The sequence below is a fragment of the Nicotiana attenuata genome, chromosome 6 (genome assembly GCF_001879085.1).
Source record: "Nicotiana attenuata strain UT chromosome 6, NIATTr2, whole genome shotgun sequence".
Taxonomy (NCBI): domain Eukaryota; kingdom Viridiplantae; phylum Streptophyta; class Magnoliopsida; order Solanales; family Solanaceae; genus Nicotiana; species Nicotiana attenuata.
The window spans coordinates 81168291-81190171 of NC_031994.1; the positions used below are offsets into that span (position 1 = coordinate 81168291).

Genomic DNA, 21881 nt, shown 5'->3' on the forward strand with positions numbered 1-21881 from the left:
CTTTCTTGATTGATCTTGATTTCCTCAATGTTACGACTGATTGCAAAGGGTCCCCCTTATAAACCCTAACTTTTACTCGCTTTTGTCTAAATTGATTGATTCCCTTCCCTTCATTACTGTTATATTTTACCTTGAATCCTTTCCCAAAATTAAGTATATCTTGTACTTAGACTCAAATATTTACCTTCATACTTTTACTGCCCCTTATATGGCAAGAATCAATTTGTCTCAAACTGATTTCTTTCCTTAATTAGCCCTGTTAGTATCCGTTTGAGCAGTAATCCCTTGATTAAAGGGAAGTACTTGTGTTAATTGATTCTGATTGTGGTTATTTCCATGTCTGAGTTGAAACTTTACGTGTTACCTTATTCTTCTACTCGTTTTCAAAACTATAAATACCCTACCCTCTCTTCTTTCAAAGACACGAACAATTGAGTTCAGAACACACACTTACACACTCAAAACTCTTTCCTTCTCTATTATTACTTGTGCTACAGCTTTGTCTAGCCGGCTGAAAGCCAAAGCTAGACTGTGGAATCCTGCTTATTTTACCTTTCTGCACCTTGCTTTCTCTACTAGTATGTCCTAGTTAATTTTTCAAGCCTCAACAACAATATGCTTCTTTTATTGTTTCAATTTCCCTCATTCTTGTTTACTTCTGCTTGTGGTTCTGCAGTCAAGTTACATTACTAGCATGCTGTAATATCCCCTTTCCCTCTAGATTAATGCACTCCCTTATGTTTGTCACTTATTATGAACTTGCTATCCTAAGTCTCTATTCCCTCAATGTGATTATGCTCTTTCTGACTAGCCTGTGATCATGCCAGTATCAGCCATTGTTGTGCATGTCCAACTAGTCCTAAGACCCTTAATGGGGTTATGTGTTCATAGTCAGATGTATGTGTGTCCTAAACCCCTTGACCCCTTTGTATGACTGTGATTCTGTGTGTGATCCCATCTTGGGAATTTGGGTTTCATTTACAACTGATTTCAATCACCTCTGTCCCTAATTGCTTTCAAAATGGACTATTAGTCCAGCTTTTTTTTAAAATCTCTTTCAACATGTGTTCTGCACTTTCACTGTACTCTTAGAATCTAGGTTCTGCCCCTCTTGTGTGAGCCTTGCCTTGGGACCCTTGAGCTCCCTCTGAATTTGGACACATAAGAGTTGGCCCTTCCACGCTGCACTCATTCTGTTGGTTATGCAAACCTGGGTGTGAGCACTGCCCGGGACCCCTTGAGGTCCTTAGGGAACTCTGACACACCCAGATATGAGAAAGGCTTTGAAATATTGGCTTTTGAGGTGGTTAATTACATAACTTAGAGAGGAAGTCCAGATCAGGCTTCCTTTGGTTGTAATTTCTTATTCTGCACTTCTTTTGTAATTCAATCATTTGGTCTGTAATAATTTGTAAACATTATGGGGTTGGCTAGTGAAAAGGGATGGAGAATATGCATGTTTTAGCTATTAAAAGGGTAGAAAGCATGTTACTAGGTTTACATTCCTACTTGCGCAATAGAATCCATGCTTAGGACTCATTTCATCCATTAGAGATCCTGTTCCTTAGGAATTACACTTATCATTTTTCAGCATGTCCATTTCACTATCATACCACTTAGCAATTCCTGCATTAAATGTATTAATAACTGGTATTTCTGCAATCATGTTCCTACTGCCATGTACACTTAGAGATCCTGTTTTAGGCTAAACAACATTAACAAATATATCATCTCTGCATGCCCTAGTAACTATAATATTTTTGCATATAGAAATCCTGTTTAGGATTCTGCATATATACATCATTCTGCACTCTTTCCATTTAGATACCATGTCTTTAGGATCTCACTTATATTCGCTTAAGCACACTTAGGCTAATTACGAATGCATGAAAAGGAATAAAACAATTTCATTTAGTCTTTACAACTAATTGGCCATAATTTCTATGTGCTGAACACCTAGAACAACATGTTTAGGTAATAACAATAGTCTCCAACTGTCAAGTGATCCTGAATAACTAGTGAATCCTGTTCACGCCTAGGCAAGCCTTAGGTAATTACTTAAATAAAATTGGAACTGCCTCTGTTTAATTATCAATTGCTACAACCAGCAGACAGATCTGATTCGGACTTCTTTTCTGAGTTATATAATGAATCTGGTTCTGACTCAAACACCATGCTTTAGGATTTAAAATTCAGACCTTAACTGTGTTTAAGTCATGCTGCTTATATGCATTATTTGCGGAGGTATACATGAGCCTTTTAGTTGTTTATATGTTTCCCCTCTAAATGCAGTTCTACTTGTTTTGTATGTCGCCTTATCATTTTACCTTTAAAACCTAAGAGTCAGCTTAGAACCTCTTTCTTATAAGAATAGTAGTCCTAAATTCCTCCGGGACTGATAGAAACGGGACGGGTAACAACATGCAATACAGGTCGAGACCAATCCTCGCTTTAATACCTTCACGGGGTGGGAAGGGTAGATATGGATATGATGACCGGTGCGCTAATACCACGTGTAGCCCCTCTTTTGAGGAGTGATTACCGGGTATTACATTGATGTGATCCATATTACAAACAAACTTAGGACCCCTTTTTCATTCACAAGCATGCTTAGATTATAACTCTTTTCAAAACCTTGCTTTTATTGTTTTTTCAAACACTTGTGTTTTAAATTTAAAATCCCCTATTATTTGAGCCTTATTTGTTTACTTGCTAATTGCACAAATTCACAAAAAACAATCTAGCCGGGAACCACACTAGTGGATCCTGAGGGGTGCCTAACACCTTCCCCTTGGGATAATTTCAAGCCCTTACACTATCTCTGGTTATCAAATGTAGTTGTAGTTGAACCCTATAGGTGCCCTAACGCACCTTAAAAATCGTTAGGTGGCGACTCTTCAGACTACCCAATTCCCAAAAGGAAATGAGTCATTACACCTCCATGAATGTCGAAACCCGGACTCCTCTCCGCGGAGGGAAAAAGGGGGCGCGACACCTCTCCTCTAAAGCCTGAACCTCCGCCAGAGCTCTTAGCTCATCATGTTCACTATTGGATCGGCCGGCTTCATCCCGAAGACGCTCCAGGGCCTCCGTCCTTTTCTGCAACTGAAATAAACGAAGTATTAGCCTTAGAAGCTAGGAGGCGGGGCGCATACTCACCCAGGGCGGAAAGTTAACTGCTTCTCCAAGAAGCTCTCGTAATTCAAGCTCCGGCTCGCCTCATACTGCAAGTGTTCCAGCTCGGCTTCCTTTTCATCGCAAAGGAGCCTAAGGGATCTCTCCTCATCCAGTGCTTTCCGCAGCCGGGCTTCACGATGAAGCAGCCCGGACTTAATCCGGTCGAAGGCCTGCAAAAGAAAATCCAATAAGAAAGGCAAGGCGCGAAATTCAAAGGGCCTATGTCGAAACTCACCATAAAGTGAAGTCGCTGGGCTTCCTCGAAGGTCGAGTGCACATCTACTAGTCTGGATCCCTCAGCCCCAGAAGAACCGATCCCAGATTGAGACACGGTCGCTCGGTGTATACGGTCCTGGGCTTCAAGCATCCATCGAAGCACCTTTGATGGGAGAAAGAATCAGGTGGTAGAGAGCCTTCATTCCCCGAAGTACCTTCGACGAGAAAAAAAGACGGCAGCAGGGGAAAAACCGTATTCTCAATGCCAGAGATCACGGGCGCAGCAGGCTCAGCCAATACTCCCACTCCAGGCCCCCGGTCCAGGTTCACCTCGCTTTGAGCACCGTCGCCCTACAAAGGTATCTCTTGCTTATTACTATCATTCTTTAGCCTAGAAGCTAGCAACCCTTCTCCCTCTCCAAAGGGGCACGACCCCGCCTCAGAAGGCTCCCCGATGCCTACAATAACAGGGTTAGCACGCAGAAAGAGGAAGTGTTTTTCCAACTGAAAAAGGGGAAGGGAACAAATCGCGCGGCACATACCATGATGTTTGGCCTCCCATCTGTCCTTTGACAAAATTTGCCACTTACACTCATTATAAGTCGAGCAAGTCGCCAGTTTTCGAGCCCAATCCGTCAGGTCGGGGACCTCTCGCGACGTCCATAAAATTGCTGCAGAAAAAGAAAGGAAGGCATATCTACAGAGCCTGCTTTTGCCATAAGCAAAACTACGAAGGTACGAGTATACCACTTACGTGCAAAATTCCACTCCTCAGGGAATGGCATAAACTCCATAGGGATAATATCGACAGTCCGAACTCGGACGAATCGGCCCATCCGCTCCCGACCTTCGTCTTCCTCATCATCAACAACGAAAGGCGTGGTCAACCGGCATCATTGCAAGTCCCGAGGTGGTACCCGACCTCGAGGATCTCCATCGAAAAGAAGTTAGGCTCCAAGAAGCCATTGGCATCATCGCCAGTCCCGAGATGGTACCCGATCTCAAGGACCTCTCCAAAGGGCCATCGATATCATTACAAGACTCGTGTGGGCCTGAGGTACCATCTAAATCCGGGTAAACCTTCATCCAGAATCTATCTACAACGCCTTTAAGGCTATCTACATCAAGTTCAAAACAAGTTTCCAGATGGTCCGAGTCTGAGAAAACCCCCGCTCGGAAATTGCTCTCGAAAGCCTAAAGGCAATCTCTATTCTCGAGTTTTCGAGTGAATTCCCCCTCGAAGATTGTCGCAGGGTCTGGAGGCTAAGTCTCGGTCCGAGGGTTCGAAGCCCTACTCTCATTCAACTCGAAGCCAGGGTCCCGACAACCCGAGTTTATCAGTCCAACCCGGACCCGGTCCAAAGACCGGCAAAGGGTTCTGTGGGGAGCCGCGTTAATCAATCAAAGGCTAGAAAAAATACCCACACCCGGGCTCGATGTTGGCATCAACCGGTAGAGTCATGCATTTAGAAATCTCCAAAAACGCAAATAAAAGAAACATAGCATAAATCAAAGACAAGTCCATGGGATGCCCCAGTTATCACGAAGGCCTGCGTCACAGGTATGATATCATCAGTATGACATCATCACAGGAAGTCCGAAGAAATGGATGTCAAAATCGTTTCTTGTCGCTCCTCTCTAAGAAACGCGGGGACTATCTGTATACGGTGAAATCGGAGGGTCCAATTCCTCGTCATCGAGGCATCTCAGAGGATCATCTCGAAGGCTCGAGGCTACAAGGCTACGGTCGAATTTCCTCCCTCGAGGTTCGTCGACGCTCGATCTTGGGACAATGTTGACCCCAGCTATGGTAGAGATGGGGAGTTCATAAGGCGTGCAGCTAGAGCCGACAAAGTCCGTCAGGCTAGTCTGAGCCTGCATCATGGCAGTATCTAGCTGTCCCATCTCCATATCTTTGTAATTAATACATTTGTACTACGTTGGGATTTCTCCTACTATATAAAGGAGATCCCTGTCATTTATACACCACTGGACTCCATACTAAATATACTAGATCATTCTCTCTGCTCTCTAACACTTTCTCTTGGTCTCGTTATCTCATTTATTCCTAATATTTTTTGTGTTCTATTCATTGTTCATCATTTATTGCTTATCATTGGCCATAAAGAGCCTCCATTGATCTTATCCTAACTGTTATTCACTCATCGATTGCCTTCGATAGCTCCCGGCCGAGCATCGGAATCGACCTCGAGGCCCTCGAATCGACAAGCTCGAGGCCCCGAGTGTTAACCTATCGGTTTGGTTATCGCCTTATTCCTAACTCTTATCTCGTTTCTAAGTCTCACGCATAGCACCAACTGCTTAACAACTAGCATAAAAATAGATCACGTGTTTTTAGAGTCCCATAATCAAATTTAATTGTTATTACCATTTTCACGGTAAACACTATTGTTTCTTTAGGAGTCAACAATAGATAGAACAAAGTGCTACCACAGGTACATGAGGAATATTTCAAATCTACCTGCTACCTCAGATTTAACTACAAGAAGAATATGTCAACTACGAACCAATGCCTTTCCTGTTATAAGTGAAAGAAACTATCAAATATTTCAACATGATTTAAAACAAGCCGAGTCATTCTTCTCTTCTGTACAACCAACCACCTCATGGATTCTACAGCCTCCATAAGAAACTAGGAGTGTCATTTTCTCTATGAAGAAAACTCCCCCCTGCTTCTTGTTAAAGGAAACTAACACTATGGAATCTGAGCAATTTCGACCAAAATCTTATGCAGCGACTGTGGCTTCGAGAAGAATGGAGAATGGTCACTGCCTTTGATCTTGAAAACTCCTTCAGGGGGGTTTTCCCTCACAAGCTTTTCTTGGACATCCGGTGAAAGAGCATGATCATCCAATGTCTGGATATAAAATCTACGACTAGCTCCATACTTTTCAGGTGTCAGTGCTAGCTTGTCCATCATTGGACCAAGGGGAATAGGTCTCATAGAAACCATTGCCAAAGCAACGTCCTGCAATCAATATATAGTGCGTTAGTGATGTATTTTCGCGAAACCATCAATTTACATTTTTCTCTGAGTTTCAATAAGATAATCTGAAAACGAATATATAGACATCAAATACACACAAGCACTCTTTGGCAATAATTTAACTTCCTGAATGGGCTTTAGTTAGATGTCAGAATCATAATTTACATCAACGAGCTGCTGATCAAACTATGTAATGTGACAAATTCTTCCCAGTACATTTATAAAAGAGCCCCTTTTCAGTTTTATGTATTTTACTTTGAGCTCTTTGAGGTGCTATTAGTGTCTCCCTCCACTACTCTAGTACAAAAAGGAGAATGTTGGTCGAGCTCCGCACAAATCTTTCATGCTTTCTATCTTCTGTACACTATGATTAGCTCCATTTGGAGTACATGGAAGTCTTACCATTCATTTTCTTTTCAGTTGTGGTGTAAATAATCATATCCTGGGCAAAATTGCCGAGTTTCTCTGGGGATTCAAAGCAAGTACAATCCCATATTACTTTCTACTGAAACTTGTTAGCTCAATAAACATGAACAAATTCATGTGTCAGAGCAACAAGAACTGAGATTGATATTGAATGTTCCGTTCTGAAGGTTGCTGTTAACGGTTTCCTTAAGGTGATGTATATGACACAAGAAACATTTACGTCATCATGAGATGTTTTTCATCATACTGCCACTCCCACTCCCAGAGAGAGAGAGAAGCCGCATGTTGATGCCTCTGTATTTTTCTGTAATCATTTCTAAAGTAGTTCAAGATCTAACAGCATAGAATAATGCATACAAAGCACATTGCCATACACTATGGAAGATTTAACTTAAGCGATTAGCATAGGTAATGGAAGAATCCTTGCGACTTGCATAAAGAAAGTACCTTTGTAGGAGATTGATTGAAATATAGCCCATGCATTTGCTCCTTCTCGAACATGAGGCCAGTAGCAGGCTTGTCTTTACCATTCCCGTAAGTTAAGAACTTAGACTCCTGGGTGAATAGCTCTGCGGACCCAAGCTGCAAACATATCACCCATAGACACGTCAAAGTGGAAAGGAGATAGAAAACAATTATTGTCAGTTGAAGTAATCTCAGCAGCAGGTTTACTTTTAGGACAAATCAAATCCTTTATGAGTTAAAATCGACAGGTTATAATGAATGACGCTTAATCCACCAGTAATTTTGCAATATACATCTGCTGCTTCTTTAAACATCATGAATCGTGCATGAAGCACACTGTGGCATGGTTGAACTTCGATTTGTCTGTTGAAAACTCATACAAATTCTTACATCAGTCTGCAGTGAGGTCGTCATACTCATTCCCATCTTCAACAGATCATGATGCAATAGGATTTTAAATATATGTGCAAGCATATTAACTAGATAGTCAGTAGGACACCGATTTGGGATGTGGACTGAACTGTGAGATAGAGATCAATATCAGACATCACCTCTTACTATACTTTCTTTTTTCTTACCTTTTGAGCTCTATTCTATGTACAAGCCTCCTGCTTTTGTTTAGTAATATATACAAATTGGGGTCAGATATTCAAAAACTAGCAAAGTTCCTATTTATTAATTATTACAAGGTTTATTAAGTTAAGCTCATAAGAACATGGACAACATTGAGGGAAAGAGGAAATATCTTTCAGCGAAAAATACAAGGCAAGTTATAAGGAAGAGAAACACACTATGAATGCATTATATCTAAGTTGTTAGCTGAACACACATACCAAAAATTTGCATTCAGTTACTGGCTATGCAGCTTGGTGCTATTTTATCATGTTTAAGAACTATAGAAGTTTCAAATACAGTATTTTGACCTCCCTTTTCTGGATCACATATATTGTTCTCTAGAAAATCTCATAACTTCAACCACTCCATATAACAAAACAAGAATATCATACAAGACGACATCACAACCAAAACAGTGCTTTCAGAAGGCATGACAATAAACCATGTTCATGATATGGTATGTGTTGTTGTCCTCAACTACCAGGAGCAACTTTGCTGCTGCACAAAGTACATTTGAACTATGCATTTCAAAACGTGCAGATAAATAGTTCAACAGGTTAGCCAATCGAGCTTTGGACTGAATGGTTGATAGCCATTCTCGGTAATTGTTATGCAATGTCCAGAAAGTAAGGCATGCGTACCTCTTCAGCAAATGCATCAAAAGGCCTCTGGCCATCAGATATCATTGTGGCACAAAGAAATACAGCTTTTGCAATTTTATCGGGGAAATGCTCTAAAGCATAGGAAACACAAGCACCTCCAGCACTGTGACCGACCAAAATTACCTAAAGAAATATACGCATAATATCTTCAGAATATATGTGCAATCGTCTTTGCCAAAATTCATAGTAGAAAAAGGACTAGAAAGTTCTGCCAAATCTATCTTACCTTTTCATCCTCCGGCAAGTTCTCCAGATAATCAATTAATGGTTTTGAGTAGTCGACTAGAGTTGTAACATTATTTGTATCTGTCAGATCAATGCCAGATCCAGTTAGATCTAAGGCTGTGGGGACCAATCCTGTTTCCTCCAATAGAGCAATAGTTTTGTACCAACACCAAGCTCCAAATCCTTCTCCATGTATCAAAACAAATTTCTTTGTTTTGGTGTTCTCCAAAATCTCTGCAGGTAACTTTACAGCATAAATTTTGTAAGGTAATTGCAGTACCACATGAACATTGTCTAGAGTTTGCCAAAAAGATATTGATAGTAGTTGGATTTCCGGTGTCTCCTTATCTTCATTAAGTGGCATGTTTTATGTTTTCTACTTAAAGTTTTTCAAAATATTCCCACTGATTATGTGCAATAAACCAATCACTTAGATGAATCTAAACTTCTTCAACCACTCTGATGTTTAGCTTTAGCTAAATCATATCCGTATTTAAACATATAACTTCCTATCAGTGTTACATCTACATCTATAGCAGGAGAAGTTAAAGCTAGTGAGAAAGCAGAACGCCTAACAGTAAGCTAAGAGCCTTATACAAGGCAGGAATACTTGAACCTGAAAACAAAAATAGCAATTAAAATTAGAGAAAGTGATGGGTCACCTAGTTTGCTGTTGCCTAACTTAGATATGCTGCACTTTGCAGATAATGTACATTGCACACTAATTCTGAAGGTAACTTTGTCCAACCCTATGGATTGAGAATAAACTATATCTATTGAGTCACCACTGATCTATCTGGGTCCAGACACTTTACAAGATGAACCACAGATAAGATCTACGCACTAAGAGCCCGTTTGGCCATGAAATTTTTTCACTTTTTTCAAAAGAAATTCACATTTTTCCGAAATCAGTATTTGGCCATAAAATTTTCAATTTTCCTTGAAGATGAATTTTGGAATTTTTCGAAAATTTGAAAAACTACAAAAAGTTGTTTTTCAAAAATTTCACTCAGATCACTCGCAAAAATTCAAAAACCACCCAAAATTATATTCATGTCCAAACACAACTCTAATTTTCAAATATCATTTTCACTTGAAATTTTTTCACTTTTTTCGAAATTTTACAATTCGTATGTCCAAACGCCCACTAAGTTGCTCCGACATGGCAGTTAGATGCCGCCGCCGTGTCGACATAACACTAGTATGGTGTGGGTATGGGATCCGTTCTGCTCGTAACATACCCCTAGGGATATAATCTTACTTCTTGAAGCGAGCTACTTTAACTGCCAAAGGAGCGGGGCAACTCGAGTTAGACGAGAGGCAGGGATGTAATTTCAAAGAGGCTCGACCGGACCCAAGAACCGGACAGAAGACAGGCCCCACTGTACCGGATATGGTCAAACAATTTTGGATACTTTGACCATGACGGACAGAAAAATTCGAGACGAGATACAATTTGATTACCAAAATCAGAACCAAAACTACGGTAAATTTGAAGAAAATAGCAACCTTATCTAGGAAATAAATCCTTTACTTATATACAACCTGCGAATAAAAAAGAAATCCACACTTTACAAGCTATACGTAAGTATTCCACAAAATTTCTCATAATTTAGAGATTTTTTTATTTTTTTATTTTACTTTTAGCCGAATCCCGCACCCGTATCCGTACTAGGATTCGTATCCCCAAATCTTAGAATTTACATTTCGAAAGATCCGACCTTTAGATCCGCACCCGTGTCTGAACAACTTAGTCTACACATACTTGCTGATATGGCTTCCACAGCTAACTCCAGTACGGACCACATAACCAGACAGCTAAACCTTGAGAATGATCACACTAAGTGAATGTGTGTGCGCTTATACAAGAACCTAAATATATTTCTCTACGCAATTCAATAATCTTAAGCAAGTTGCTCCATCCACTAGTCAAGTGAATTGCTAGAACCACCTCAGAAATCTGCAGAAAAATATCTTATTGCTACAATTGCTTATCTAAAACAATGAAACTAAGAAGATAGAGAGAGTTCAGGGAGATTGCTCGAATTTTGGGACCTCACATCTAACCTGGACAAAGAAGAGTGCAGACTAGCTATTAATTTGGAAAAAGACAGAAAAATGAAACAAAAAAAGGAACTTCATCCATGTAAATTTAAGTTTACAATCAATGTTAAATTGGTCCAGTGATGGAGTGAGTTAATGTGGGAGAAAAAGTGAGAGGATAAAAGCTTTTCACTTTTAGCAACAAAAAGTGCCTTTTGACTAGTTTCCTTTTCAAGAGCACTTCAGCAATATCACGAATCTTAAAGAAAGCTATCATATCCACCACCAAGATATAAAAAGATTCTACTTTTCAACTTTCTGCAGCTCTACACCACCAATTCATTATAGAAACAAATAAAACAAAAAGGAAGAAACTTTCCACTCAGACCCACATTATCCACAGATCCCAACTTCTAGTATAAAGCATGACCAACCACATCAAAATGTATACTATATACAAACAACAGCAACACCTCAATCTCAAACTACTTGAGTCCACTATACAAATTCTACTTCAAAAAAAGCAAGTCTTGAAAGTGAATTAAGAAGACTGACATATAAAGCAGAGACTAGTGAGTGAATACCTGTTTTGAATTAGAAGCTAACTGATCAGGCAAATCATTGCGGCGGCGAGAGCTTGTGGATCCAATACGTCTAGACATGGACCCACCATCAAATCTTTGAGACAACTGATGCTGCTGAATTGCCATTGATAAAGCTTGCCTATGAAGCAACTCCTCTTCCATTAATGACCTCCTCTTTGATCTCTCATTCCTCTTACTCCTTGACCCTATTCCAGGTTTGCCTGTTTCTTTTATATCCTTCTTCGTCATGCAAATAAATCTATTACCCATTTCTCAAAATTCAATCTTGCACAATACCCAGAATTTCTTTTTGCCTAATTACCAGAAATCTGCAAAGCAGCCTGAAATTCAGTTATTTGCACAAGACCCAGAAACTATTTTTGTCTAAAAAATTCGACTAAATGCACAAAACCCAGAAATTATTTTGCACAAAAGTTTGAAATTCAATTAAATGGACAGAATCCAGAAATTATTTTGTTCAAAAAGTGAACAAAAACTGCAAAATTGGCACTGTAAATGGAGTTGCAGGTTCTTGGTATGCCTGAACGACGACGTTTATTGAAGCCGCAGTAGATGGAAGTGGAAGCGAGGTGGAGTTTTTAATTCATTTAATTGAGGAGGAAAATCTGGAAAAAACAACTCAAAACCAACTCAATTCAACTAAATATACAAGCAATTCAATGCTTCTTCGGCCCCCCCCCNNAATTCTAATGTCTTCTTCGCCGACCCCCCCCCCCCCCCCCGTCCGTTTTTTTTTTTTTTTGTTCGACGTACTTCACTCATTCTCTCTCTCTCTGTCACTTTCGAGTTTCTACTTCTGTTTTGTTTTTTCTCTGTGATGTTGAAAACTGGTTTATGAGTTTCTGTGGTAAATTTTGAAAGCACAAAACTGGATATTCACCATTTTTCTGTTAAGTTTTTGTTCTTTTTGTCTCGTCTTTTTTGGTACTTTATTTTTTGTCTCTAATAGCCAAAGAGAGCTTTACCATAAATAAATATAAAAAGAATGTAACTAAAGTTTTCATTTCTAAAATGAGTCAAGCAGATCGAGGTGTTCATGTATTTCGATTTTTCGATTTTTTTTACCATACAAAACACTAATTCTGAATTTAATCTATTAGAGTTATTATATGAATAAACCTTTTTCATAAGTCAATGTATATTTTGTAAGAGTGAAACATATGAACGAAAGTTATGATCTATTGAAATATTTTTATGTGGAAAAAAATTGCTATGCATGATGCTCATTTTTTATTTTATTTTATTTGTGTGATACTTTTTTGATTTAGTAAACAAACAAAAACAAACAAACCTTAGTATGTTGCCACCAGGTCGGGTCTGGGGAGGGTAGTTTGTACGCGGACCTTATCCTTACCTAAGGGTAGAGAGACTGTTTTCAATAGACGCTCGACTCAGGTCTGTTTCAAAAATGTGAAAACGTTTTATATTTTAAAAAGATGAAAAAATAAAAAAGAGTATGCAGAGTTTCAAATCTAGATTTACAAGGGGAAAAAAAAAAGAGAAACAAAGAACAAAATAATCAAAGATAGAAAATGCTACACATGAGATGGAACTTTAACTTCAAACTTTCTTGCTTATTTTCTTCTGGCTGAAAATAAAAAATAAAAAAAATAACAAAAATTAAGGAAGACTAGCAAAATATGGAAATGATGTCACAAAAAACTAGTCCATTCAATCAGTATTATGGATTGAGTTCGTCGTTGCAAATGTCACTGCCCCTCATATAGATCGAAGATTTGTATTATGCACTTGAAATTCTTGACCTTCAATGCCTCAACTTTTTCCCAAAAAAATTAAATACAAAATGTAAAAAATAAATAAATAAATGAAATATTTCTCATAGCAACGAGATATTTTATAACAATTATAAAATTAAATAAAGGGCATTTTGATTTGATAATGGGGTTTAATGGAAAGATTTAAATGGTGAATATTGAATGAGGTGTGAGATCCTTATTCGAATCTCAACTATAACAATGAAAATGATTACCTTGAAAACATGTGCTTATGGGCTAGACAATTAGCTACACTATAGATATAAAAATGTAATTTTTACGAACTTATACTACATATGAAACTTTATTACCCTCCGTAATCATGTTTTAACTTAATTACATGTCCATATACAATTAATTAATTATATACAAATTAGTTTTAAATGAGTATCCCTTTATATTATGAATTGAATAAGAAATCAGTTATTTCCTATCCATTCTCTCTCTCCTGCGCTCTCTCTCTCTCGATCTCTGTTCTTTCCCCAATTGTTCTTCCTTTGATGTTCTCTACTTTTTATTCAATGAAATTCATCAATGGATTTCAGTCGTTTTACTATAGAGTTTTAACTTAGCAATATAATAATTGTATAAGGTGATTATTAATGATGGAGGTACATACTATATTGTTATAGCTTGAATTGAGTTTATGTGATTTAAGACGAGATTTTATTGCGGATTAAACTTCTATTGCATCATAACGCTATACACCGATCTATAAAAGTAGCAAATTGCAATGTATGTTAGGAAGGAGATGTTAGACAAGAAATAATATAGATTGATCTTATGCTTATATATTTATAATCGGGAGAAAATAATTAGAAGAAAAATGTACCTTGCATAGTTATGCAATAAAATAAACACTCATGTCATCTTATTGTGTTAGTCTTTCACAATTACGAGTATGGAAGTACTTCAATCTTAATACGAAATGCAAGAGTTCAATAAATTGGACCTTTAATTGTGATTGACCTTTAAATTTGACCATTAATTGTATAAACTCGGTCGAGTTGAGATGAAAAGGACCTAGATTACATTACATAGATTTTAATAACGCAGATTTTGTTTGTAATGCTACAAGTTATCATCCAGAAAAATATTTTGGTGTTTAAGTTGAAAGTTCAGACAAGAATCAAGAGTAAAATGCTATTTTTTTTATATTTAATAGTTCTTTAATTCCAACATCCCACATGATACGTTTAAAATCACAAAATTCTACAGCCCATTTTGTACATTACACATAAGTTTAATTTAAGGCTCGGAAAAATTACGCTCCTTGTCACTTGGCCCAACAGTCCATCAAAAAATGGCCCACATTTGAAGCCCTTACCTGATATAGCCCAGGTTGTATATAATCTGAATTTTTTTTTACCAGTTAGCCCACCCTATTTTTTTCTTTTCTTCGTTCTTCTTCTTCTTCCTCTTTCACGATTTTGCACCCCAAAGTTTCTCTACCATTATATATATTCTTCAATTCTCCTTCTATATTCAAAGTTGATAATCATTATTAAGATGAGAAGAAAAAATACCACTTAAGAGAATTACTATTTTGGAGTCACCATTAAAGGTCATTCGAAGCTTCAATTTCAAAATTGGATTTTTCGATTTTGTTAGTTGTTTGGATTGGGTGTTGGCCCAATTGATTGGGATCGTCAAGGGGAGTTCAAAACTCAAATTTGAAGTGATTTGGAGCAGATTTGAGGTAGATTTGAGTTGAATTTCAGAAGATGCCCAAAGAAGAAGAAGAACCAGTGAAGCTCCATTAATATGATTCATTTGTATAATAGTGTATAATATTGTATAAGTAACATATAATAGTGTATAAACATCTCTTATACATTATTTTATACAAGGCGGATACATTTCTTATTCCTCCTCCTCCTCCTCTTCATTTTTATACACTTTTATACAACTATATATATAATATACCTCTTTGTATAAAAGTGTATAAGCATATCTGACGAATTTTTTGTACGATTTTCACTTGCAATTTTTGATATTTGAATCCTGTAAATAATGTACCAGCCTTGTACAAGTGAATCTGTTTCTCTTTGCAAAGTATACTTGATGTAGTTGTGCAGAATGCAGATCAGTACTGTGGATTTTCTCAATTGTATTTGATGTAGTTGTCTTGATTCATTTTTGTTGTTTGAGCTGTTTTCTGACTTCTGACCATAATGTGTAATGTCCTTTTATCTTATAGGTTAAAATCTGATGCGAGAAACCGCTCTCTGCAATAATTATTGCTATTCTATTCAGGAGTGGCTTTGACACTGAATGAGCATATTGCTTCCATATGGATGAGCATCTAGACTTTAATGCAATGCTATTGGATTAATGCAGATCTTAGTATAAGTTGGACGACCTTATTTGGACAGGGTATCCCTTTTAAGTTTGGATCGTATTTCTAGCAGTGAAGGAAGACAGTGTTAATTTTTTTTTTTTTTTTTTTGCCTTGGAGAAAGAAAAGACATATTAAGGATGAGGCAATGACCTTTATATCTTAGCTAAGAATGGAGATTTCAATAGGTGAAGGTAAGGTGAGAAAGCTATCAGGATGTTCATAAGGGTTTGTTGAATCCACCATTTTCCTCCCCACACATCCAGATTGTATCGCGCATGATGCTTTGGAGTTCTGAAAAGTTTTATCGGAAGGCATCTCTAAGTGGGCTAAAAAAATTCAGATCTAAGCTTATTGATACACATTTGCAAACTTGTAAGTGGGCTAAAATAATGTATAATCAACTTATGGAGTGCATTATTATGTAATTTTGTCTTAAAAAATCCATGTATTTTCTTAAAGACAATGTCAGTCGAACTAAAATACATAAAAATAAAAAGTAGGGAATAGTATTTAAAAAGCCAAGGCACTAATAAATAATCCAAGAAGCCGTAGGCACAATTCACAAAACAGACGAAAATGCAATATCCAAAAACGACGAGCTATCATCCTCAAATAATTCAAGTTGAAGCTACTTCAAAAAACACACACATCCAACCATGCATACATATAACTGGCCTCAAAACAAGTTAAGCTGAATTACTTCCAAAACATGCACATTAATTAATTCCCCATATCTTAACTTACAAAATATTACAGCCTGGGGCTGGGGCTGGCGGTGGCATCCGTTTTCGGAGCTCCTTAGTCTCCCTTCGCGAGCTCTCAAGGAGATCTCTCAGTTTGCGATTCGAGCTTCTTTTGCATTCTGTTCAGCCGCAATCCTAGCAGCATGCTCCTCCTCCAATTGCTTTTCTAGCCTTTCCATGGTCTTCTTGAGCTTAGTTTCTACCTGTCAATTACATAAACGTTGGTTCATAAATGAAATGACATGGACAGTCAGAAAAAAATGAGTTTAAAGAGAGACGAGTTTTTTGTTATTGTGTCCATAAACTGCCCAAAGACACCACATACCTATATGATTAGGTAGGTCTATATACTATACTTTAGAACATAATGTACGTATCGATAAACTAGGATATATACATTGAATCTTATCTATGAATGTAAGCAAAGTGCATTAGTAAGAAATATCACAAGTTACCGCTTCAGATATTCGCCTAATTTGCTCCTCATAGGACCTCTGCATTTCGTCCTTCAATTCTTTTATCTCTTGCTCAGAATATGCTGCTGAGGAATCAACCTTTGCCTTCTGATTATGATAATTCATGGCTCCTTCCTGTAAATGCATGAGAAGAGATGACGACAAAGGTTCTAACGCTACTTGACAAGTAAAAATGAATTAACGTTAAACAGAATCCAACAATTAGTAACATGTAATTACGGTCAAACCTTCAATTCCTTGAACAAGGAGTTTGTATACGGTTTTCCACCGTTATTGTTCACAACCAAATTCACTTGGAAAAGAAGATCCTTCACTTGCTCGGCTTTCTTAATTGGGTCCTTAGTCCGATTGTCAAAAAGCAGTAGCCTATTTTGACACATAGAGAGAATTTCCTGTAATGACAATACAAATAAATTTATTTGGAACAATCTTCATACTAATGAACATGCAAAAGAGAAAAAAAACAACTAATTTAACCTTTGAAAACCAATAAAGAAACCTATATTGAACAGAGGAATGCTAAAAAGCAAAGACATTAATCAGATCTCAACATGCAATCTTACTTTCAAAGGGTCGGGGCAGTCGGCACCTAAGTAATCATCCAAAGTCACATCACTATATTCCAGATCATCTCCACCAGTGAAGACCACAATCATGTAATCACTAATTTTGTAACCAAAAAACTCCAGAAAACTCTGGACAGCTGCTTGTTCTTCCCTTGAAAAGCGACTTCGTACTGACAGTACCAGTAGAACAGCATGGATGCCATCCTTGGCCAAATCGACACATTTAACAATTTCATTTCCAACAATACCAGGATCAGCAGAAAAATCAAACAGTCCTGCAATATTTCCACAATTTTATTGGCTATCAGTAACTCTTGTGATTACCTGAAGAATGTATCATAAGATATGCAGCTAGCGAGGCAAAAATTCATTCTAAGCAAGTGAATTTCCTCTCTCTTTGGAACTTTACCGTATCCTAACATATTCTTTCTAGACTAGATGATCAGTAGGCTATAACAGTGTAGCGGTATCTCTAAAAATCAATATGAGCTACCAAAAACAAGGGTGAAGCAAAAATTGGCATGCATAAGAAAAGATTCTAGTTTAATGACAAATGTGGTTCAAAAATTGCTTTAGGTCGCAATTTCAGATCCTAGGTGTGATGTGGTGTTTTTTGGATCTCGTTATATGAATTCCTGATTACGCCATTGAGCAAGAATTTTAGAAGCTTCAAAGACTTTTATAACCAAATATTGGACTCAACTACTGTACAGTATAAAGTCCTGCCCTATATGTTAATACATTGTGAAGTTTGGGATGAATACGAATTGTTTTAAAGCACAAAGTTACAGAAATTGACTCTACGTGTTATTAAATGTTGCACAGACATCTTTAATAAACAAACTATGTACATGGGGTTAAGAAATATCAGATAAACAAACCATGTACATAAAGCTTTCTCCATGAGTTGTTATTGATTATACAAGATGCATGCTGCAGATCGACATGTAAATATGCTAACAAAATCCGATCCACATTGTCGTTAAAGGAGAATAATTTGCTTTTGCATACCAGGGGTATCAATTACATCTAGTATTTGTCCATTTGGCAATTGGGTTCGTTGGATCTCACAAGTAGATGTAACACCAGCAGATTGAGGCATCGACCTAAATGCCTTTCGTCCAAGTATACTATTCCCTGTTGAACTCTTACCATCTCCCGTACATCCAACCAGAACTAGTGTCCGAGCTTCATTTGAAGCAAATTCCCAACAATCACTTAATATTGCACTTCCACCCATCTTATCTTGTGGAATATGATAGGCTATAATTGCATATTTTAGTCGCTTATTACACTCGAATTTACTGCACTTTAATTGAGTTTGCGCTTTAATCGCTAGTGTTTTGCACTAATTGTGTGTTTTATGCCTTGTAGGTGTGATTCCGAGCTATATAGATGTTATGGAATGAATTTAAGTGATTTGAAGCTTTGAAGTCTGAGTAAAAGCTCAAGGAATTAAGCTAGGATCGTGTTCGGGGGTCAAATTTGATAATTAAGTACGAACGAAGACTTGAGGAGGCATATTGCGCACTGTCTAGTAAAATAGACATAACTTTTTGCTCAGAACTCCATTTGGGCTCCACAATATATGGTTGGAAAGCTAACTCAAAGGGTTACAACTTTCATGTTTTACGTTTTTTCCAATTCCAAACGAAACAGGGTGAAAAACCGCGGTTTTGCCGCGATCGCGGCAGAACCGCGATAGAAGATGGTCGCGGACAACTGAAGAATCAGAGGGCATGTTTGGCCGCGGTTCCACCGCGACCGCGGCAAAACCGCGGCAGGAAGCGAAAATTTCAGGGACTAAAGTGCAAAACATGGGATTTTAAGTCCTAAACCCTATATTAAACAAAGGAGGCCGGCCAAGAACAAGAAGAGGACATATTTTGGACACAAATTAGACCTAAGGAGGCAAGAGACACTACTTTAGGGTTAGACAACACCCTTGGAGGCAAGAATACATTGGGAGCAAGGCGGAGAATTCTTCTACGAGTTTTTTCCTTCCTCTTCCTATTTTTCATTGTTGGTTATGACTTTTAGTATTGTAGTTTTACATACTATTATGAATAGCTAATTTGTTATCTAGAGTTTTGATAGAACCTTTTGTAGGATAAATTCTTGTTATGTTTTTATATAATTGAGCCATAACTTTTCTCTATTTGTTCAACTACGTTTATATTGTGGTTGGTTGAAGAGCTCTCAATTAGCTGTGCCTATTTAATATGCATAACTCGGGAGAGAGTGCATATTTAGGTAATTGTTAAACAACACCACTCCCAGAGTATATGAGGGATCAATAACCGAGGGTTTAAAGGTGGGATTAGGGATAACGAAGCCTTGGGTGCGATCTGAAGTGAGCTGTATTAAAAGCCAGCTAGCGTAGCTCGGGAGAGTGCGTCTAGTAAATTATCGTAATTACTCGGGAGAGATTTACGGTAATAAGAGTGCTCATGATCGGTAGAGAATACTTAGGCGAAATTATAGAAGACATAGCGGGAAGGATTCTGACAATTGGGGAAATCATAACTCTAGACCTCCTTAATCTTTTCTCTAACCCTCAGTATCGTTAGTTGTTAATTTACTATTTTAATTTGTTAGTTAATTAGTTAAACAGAAGAATCTTAATATCTATAAGTTAGGAATTGTTCAAGCTTGTCTTCTAGGTGATAGTGAACAGCTGTAGCTAAACCTTAGTTCTCTGTGGGATTCGACTCCGGACTTGTAAACCGGATTATATTTGCAACGACCGCATTGTCCTTTTTATAAGGCATAGTTGGGCGTGATCAATCACGCAAACAGGATTTCTGCTAAGGGGTTCAAAAAAGAAAAGTTAAAATTTTTTGTAGCTAGCGGGAATTGAACCCCCTTAACACTAAGCTATGCTTTTGGTCAAGGAATTCAAAACATATAGAGGTAAAAAATAGATTTTGCCTTATATATACAGTGTAATTTTTCAGCGAAGGGGGTTCGGGTGAACCCTATTCGCCCCCCTAAATTAATCCGCCCCTCCCTAAATTAAACAGGTCAATGTTAAACTGTTAATAACGCATTAACAGAAAAAACAATGATGTTGCTAGCCGCTGTACAATGTCCCCCCCTACCCCCACCCCCCCCCACCCCAAAAAAAAAAGAATCTTTCATTGTTAATATAAAATCACCACACCTTGATAATGCATTAACACCATGCAACTAGTGAGTAAATAAGCTGCAATTTCAAGTACTAGTATACACTAAGATGATAAAAGTATATATACACTATTTCTATGGAACTAGAAGAATATAATGCAAGTTGTGGTATTAAAATATATATGGTGTTAAAAAAAAACACAAATTTATTTAAGTACAGAATTTTCTACATTCTATGATTTTGAAGAAAAAATAAATAAGATCATCATCCTGAAACCATGCATGTTAAACATAATCAAGAAGAAATGGAGTACCTTTTATGCTGATCTTGAGAAAAGAATCTGCAGTCCAAGACTATAGAGAGATTGAGAGACTGAACTCTGAAGAAGATATAGTGAAGTGTAATAAATAAACTTTTCTTGTGAAACGAGCAGCGTGCTCTTTGTGGAAATGGCAATTGGACCCTTGTCTTTATATAAGAATTTCAAGTATGTAATACTACTCCTCTGAATATGAAAGGGTAGTTTAGTCAATTTATAACGCCTTCCCCGCCTTTTCATTTCACTTGTATATATGCGGTTTACAAAGATATCTTTCTGCCTTCCTTTGGCCACCTGTTTAATCCACATGGCTTTTTATTTAAAAAACAGGACAAACATTAATCGGCTAAGTGATTTCCGTTACAGTAGTAAAAAGGCAAATTCAAGCCAAATGTATAACGGTAAGAGATACGAATAGGTCACTCGTTTAACTAAGGATAAATTTGCTCAATGAATAATCCAGGGATATATATATATACATATATATATTTGCCCTCGAAAGCGTGCTAGCTAGGTGGAACCCAATTTTCAGTTTCGACTCACATATCTACAACTATCATAAGTTTTCTTTTTTCTATCAACAAACCCCAACTATCTAAACACCAGTTTCTTTCAAACTTTTCCCCAATAATTTAATTTTTTGTCAACTTCAACTTCAAATATTATTCTAACAATAATACTTAAATATTTATAATCTTTTCATTGATGGATTTCTTTTTTCCACTACAATTTTAATTTAAACTTGTATATGTTGCTAATTCTTTGACGCAATTTGATCTTTGACAAAGTAGCTTAATTCTCTCCACCCCCCCCCCCCCCCCACCACAACCAATTTCCCCCCTTTGCTGCCTTGTAAGTTAAAACTATGTCAATGATAGTTTTATTAGTGCCTATTTCTATTCACTCAAGTGCTATTTTTTCTCAAAGGCTAGTAAATACTGAATTTATTTTTGATAAGCATGGATCTATATTATACTGATAATTAAGAAGCTACATTGTCACAGAGGCCCCAACGGGCATTTCTACTTGGCTATTATAAGGCATTAAATAGTCACGAAGGACGTTCTTGTTTCCAGAGGAGGCAAGTGTAGTG

The 21881-nt window shown here is 37.5% G+C and overlaps 2 protein-coding genes across 3 annotated transcripts; both read right to left on the reverse strand.

Annotated features, from left to right (window-relative positions):
• Nucleotides 5760–12113, reverse strand: LOC109227319 (putative methylesterase 12, chloroplastic). 2 transcript variants are annotated; one of them, XM_019392433.1, is made up of 6 exons: nucleotides 11962–12113; nucleotides 11421–11749; nucleotides 8795–9037; nucleotides 8548–8691; nucleotides 7274–7408; nucleotides 5760–6382 (listed from the first exon to the last, which is right to left on the reverse strand). In XM_019392433.1, the coding sequence occupies exons 2-6, from the start codon at nucleotides 11688–11690 to the stop codon at nucleotides 6110–6112; spliced, it is 1065 nt and encodes a 354-aa protein (XP_019247978.1). In that variant the 5' UTR covers nucleotides 11691–11749; nucleotides 11962–12113; the 3' UTR covers nucleotides 5760–6109. The 2 variants fall into 2 exon arrangements, with proteins under 2 accessions (XP_019247978.1, XP_019247977.1); XM_019392432.1 differs by having other exon boundaries at nucleotides 11421–12113.
• On the reverse strand, nucleotides 16332–18582 carry LOC109228338 (immune-associated nucleotide-binding protein 9-like). Its single transcript, XM_019393488.1, has 5 exons — nucleotides 18354–18582; nucleotides 17340–17617; nucleotides 17004–17168; nucleotides 16756–16890; nucleotides 16332–16503 (listed from the first exon to the last, which is right to left on the reverse strand). The coding sequence occupies exons 1-5, from the start codon at nucleotides 18580–18582 to the stop codon at nucleotides 16390–16392; spliced, it is 921 nt and encodes a 306-aa protein (XP_019249033.1). The 3' UTR covers nucleotides 16332–16389.

What these genes read in the sequence shown, in the direction of transcription:
- LOC109227319 (XM_019392433.1), bottom strand. Translation starts at nt 11,690, where the DNA reads ATGGGTAATAGATTTATTTGCATGACGAAGAAGGATATAAAAGAAACA. An exon ending in ACTTGCCGGAGGATGAAAAG is followed by an intron (nt 8,692 to 8,794) that starts GTAAGATAGATT and finishes ATATTTCTTTAG; the next exon opens with GTAATTTTGGTCGGTCACAG. An exon ending in TCAATCAATCTCCTACAAAG is followed by an intron (nt 6,383 to 7,273) that starts GTACTTTCTTTA and finishes TATTGATTGCAG; the next exon opens with GACGTTGCTTTGGCAATGGT.
- LOC109228338 (XM_019393488.1), bottom strand. Translation starts at nt 18,582, where the DNA reads ATGGGTGGAAGTGCAATATTAAGTGATTGTTGGGAATTTGCTTCAAAT. An exon ending in AGATGTAATTGATACCCCTG is followed by an intron (nt 17,618 to 18,353) that starts GTATGCAAAAGC and finishes GAAATATTGCAG; the next exon opens with GACTGTTTGATTTTTCTGCT. An exon ending in CCTTGTTCAAGGAATTGAAG is followed by an intron (nt 16,891 to 17,003) that starts GTTTGACCGTAA and finishes ATGCATTTACAG; the next exon opens with GAAGGAGCCATGAATTATCA.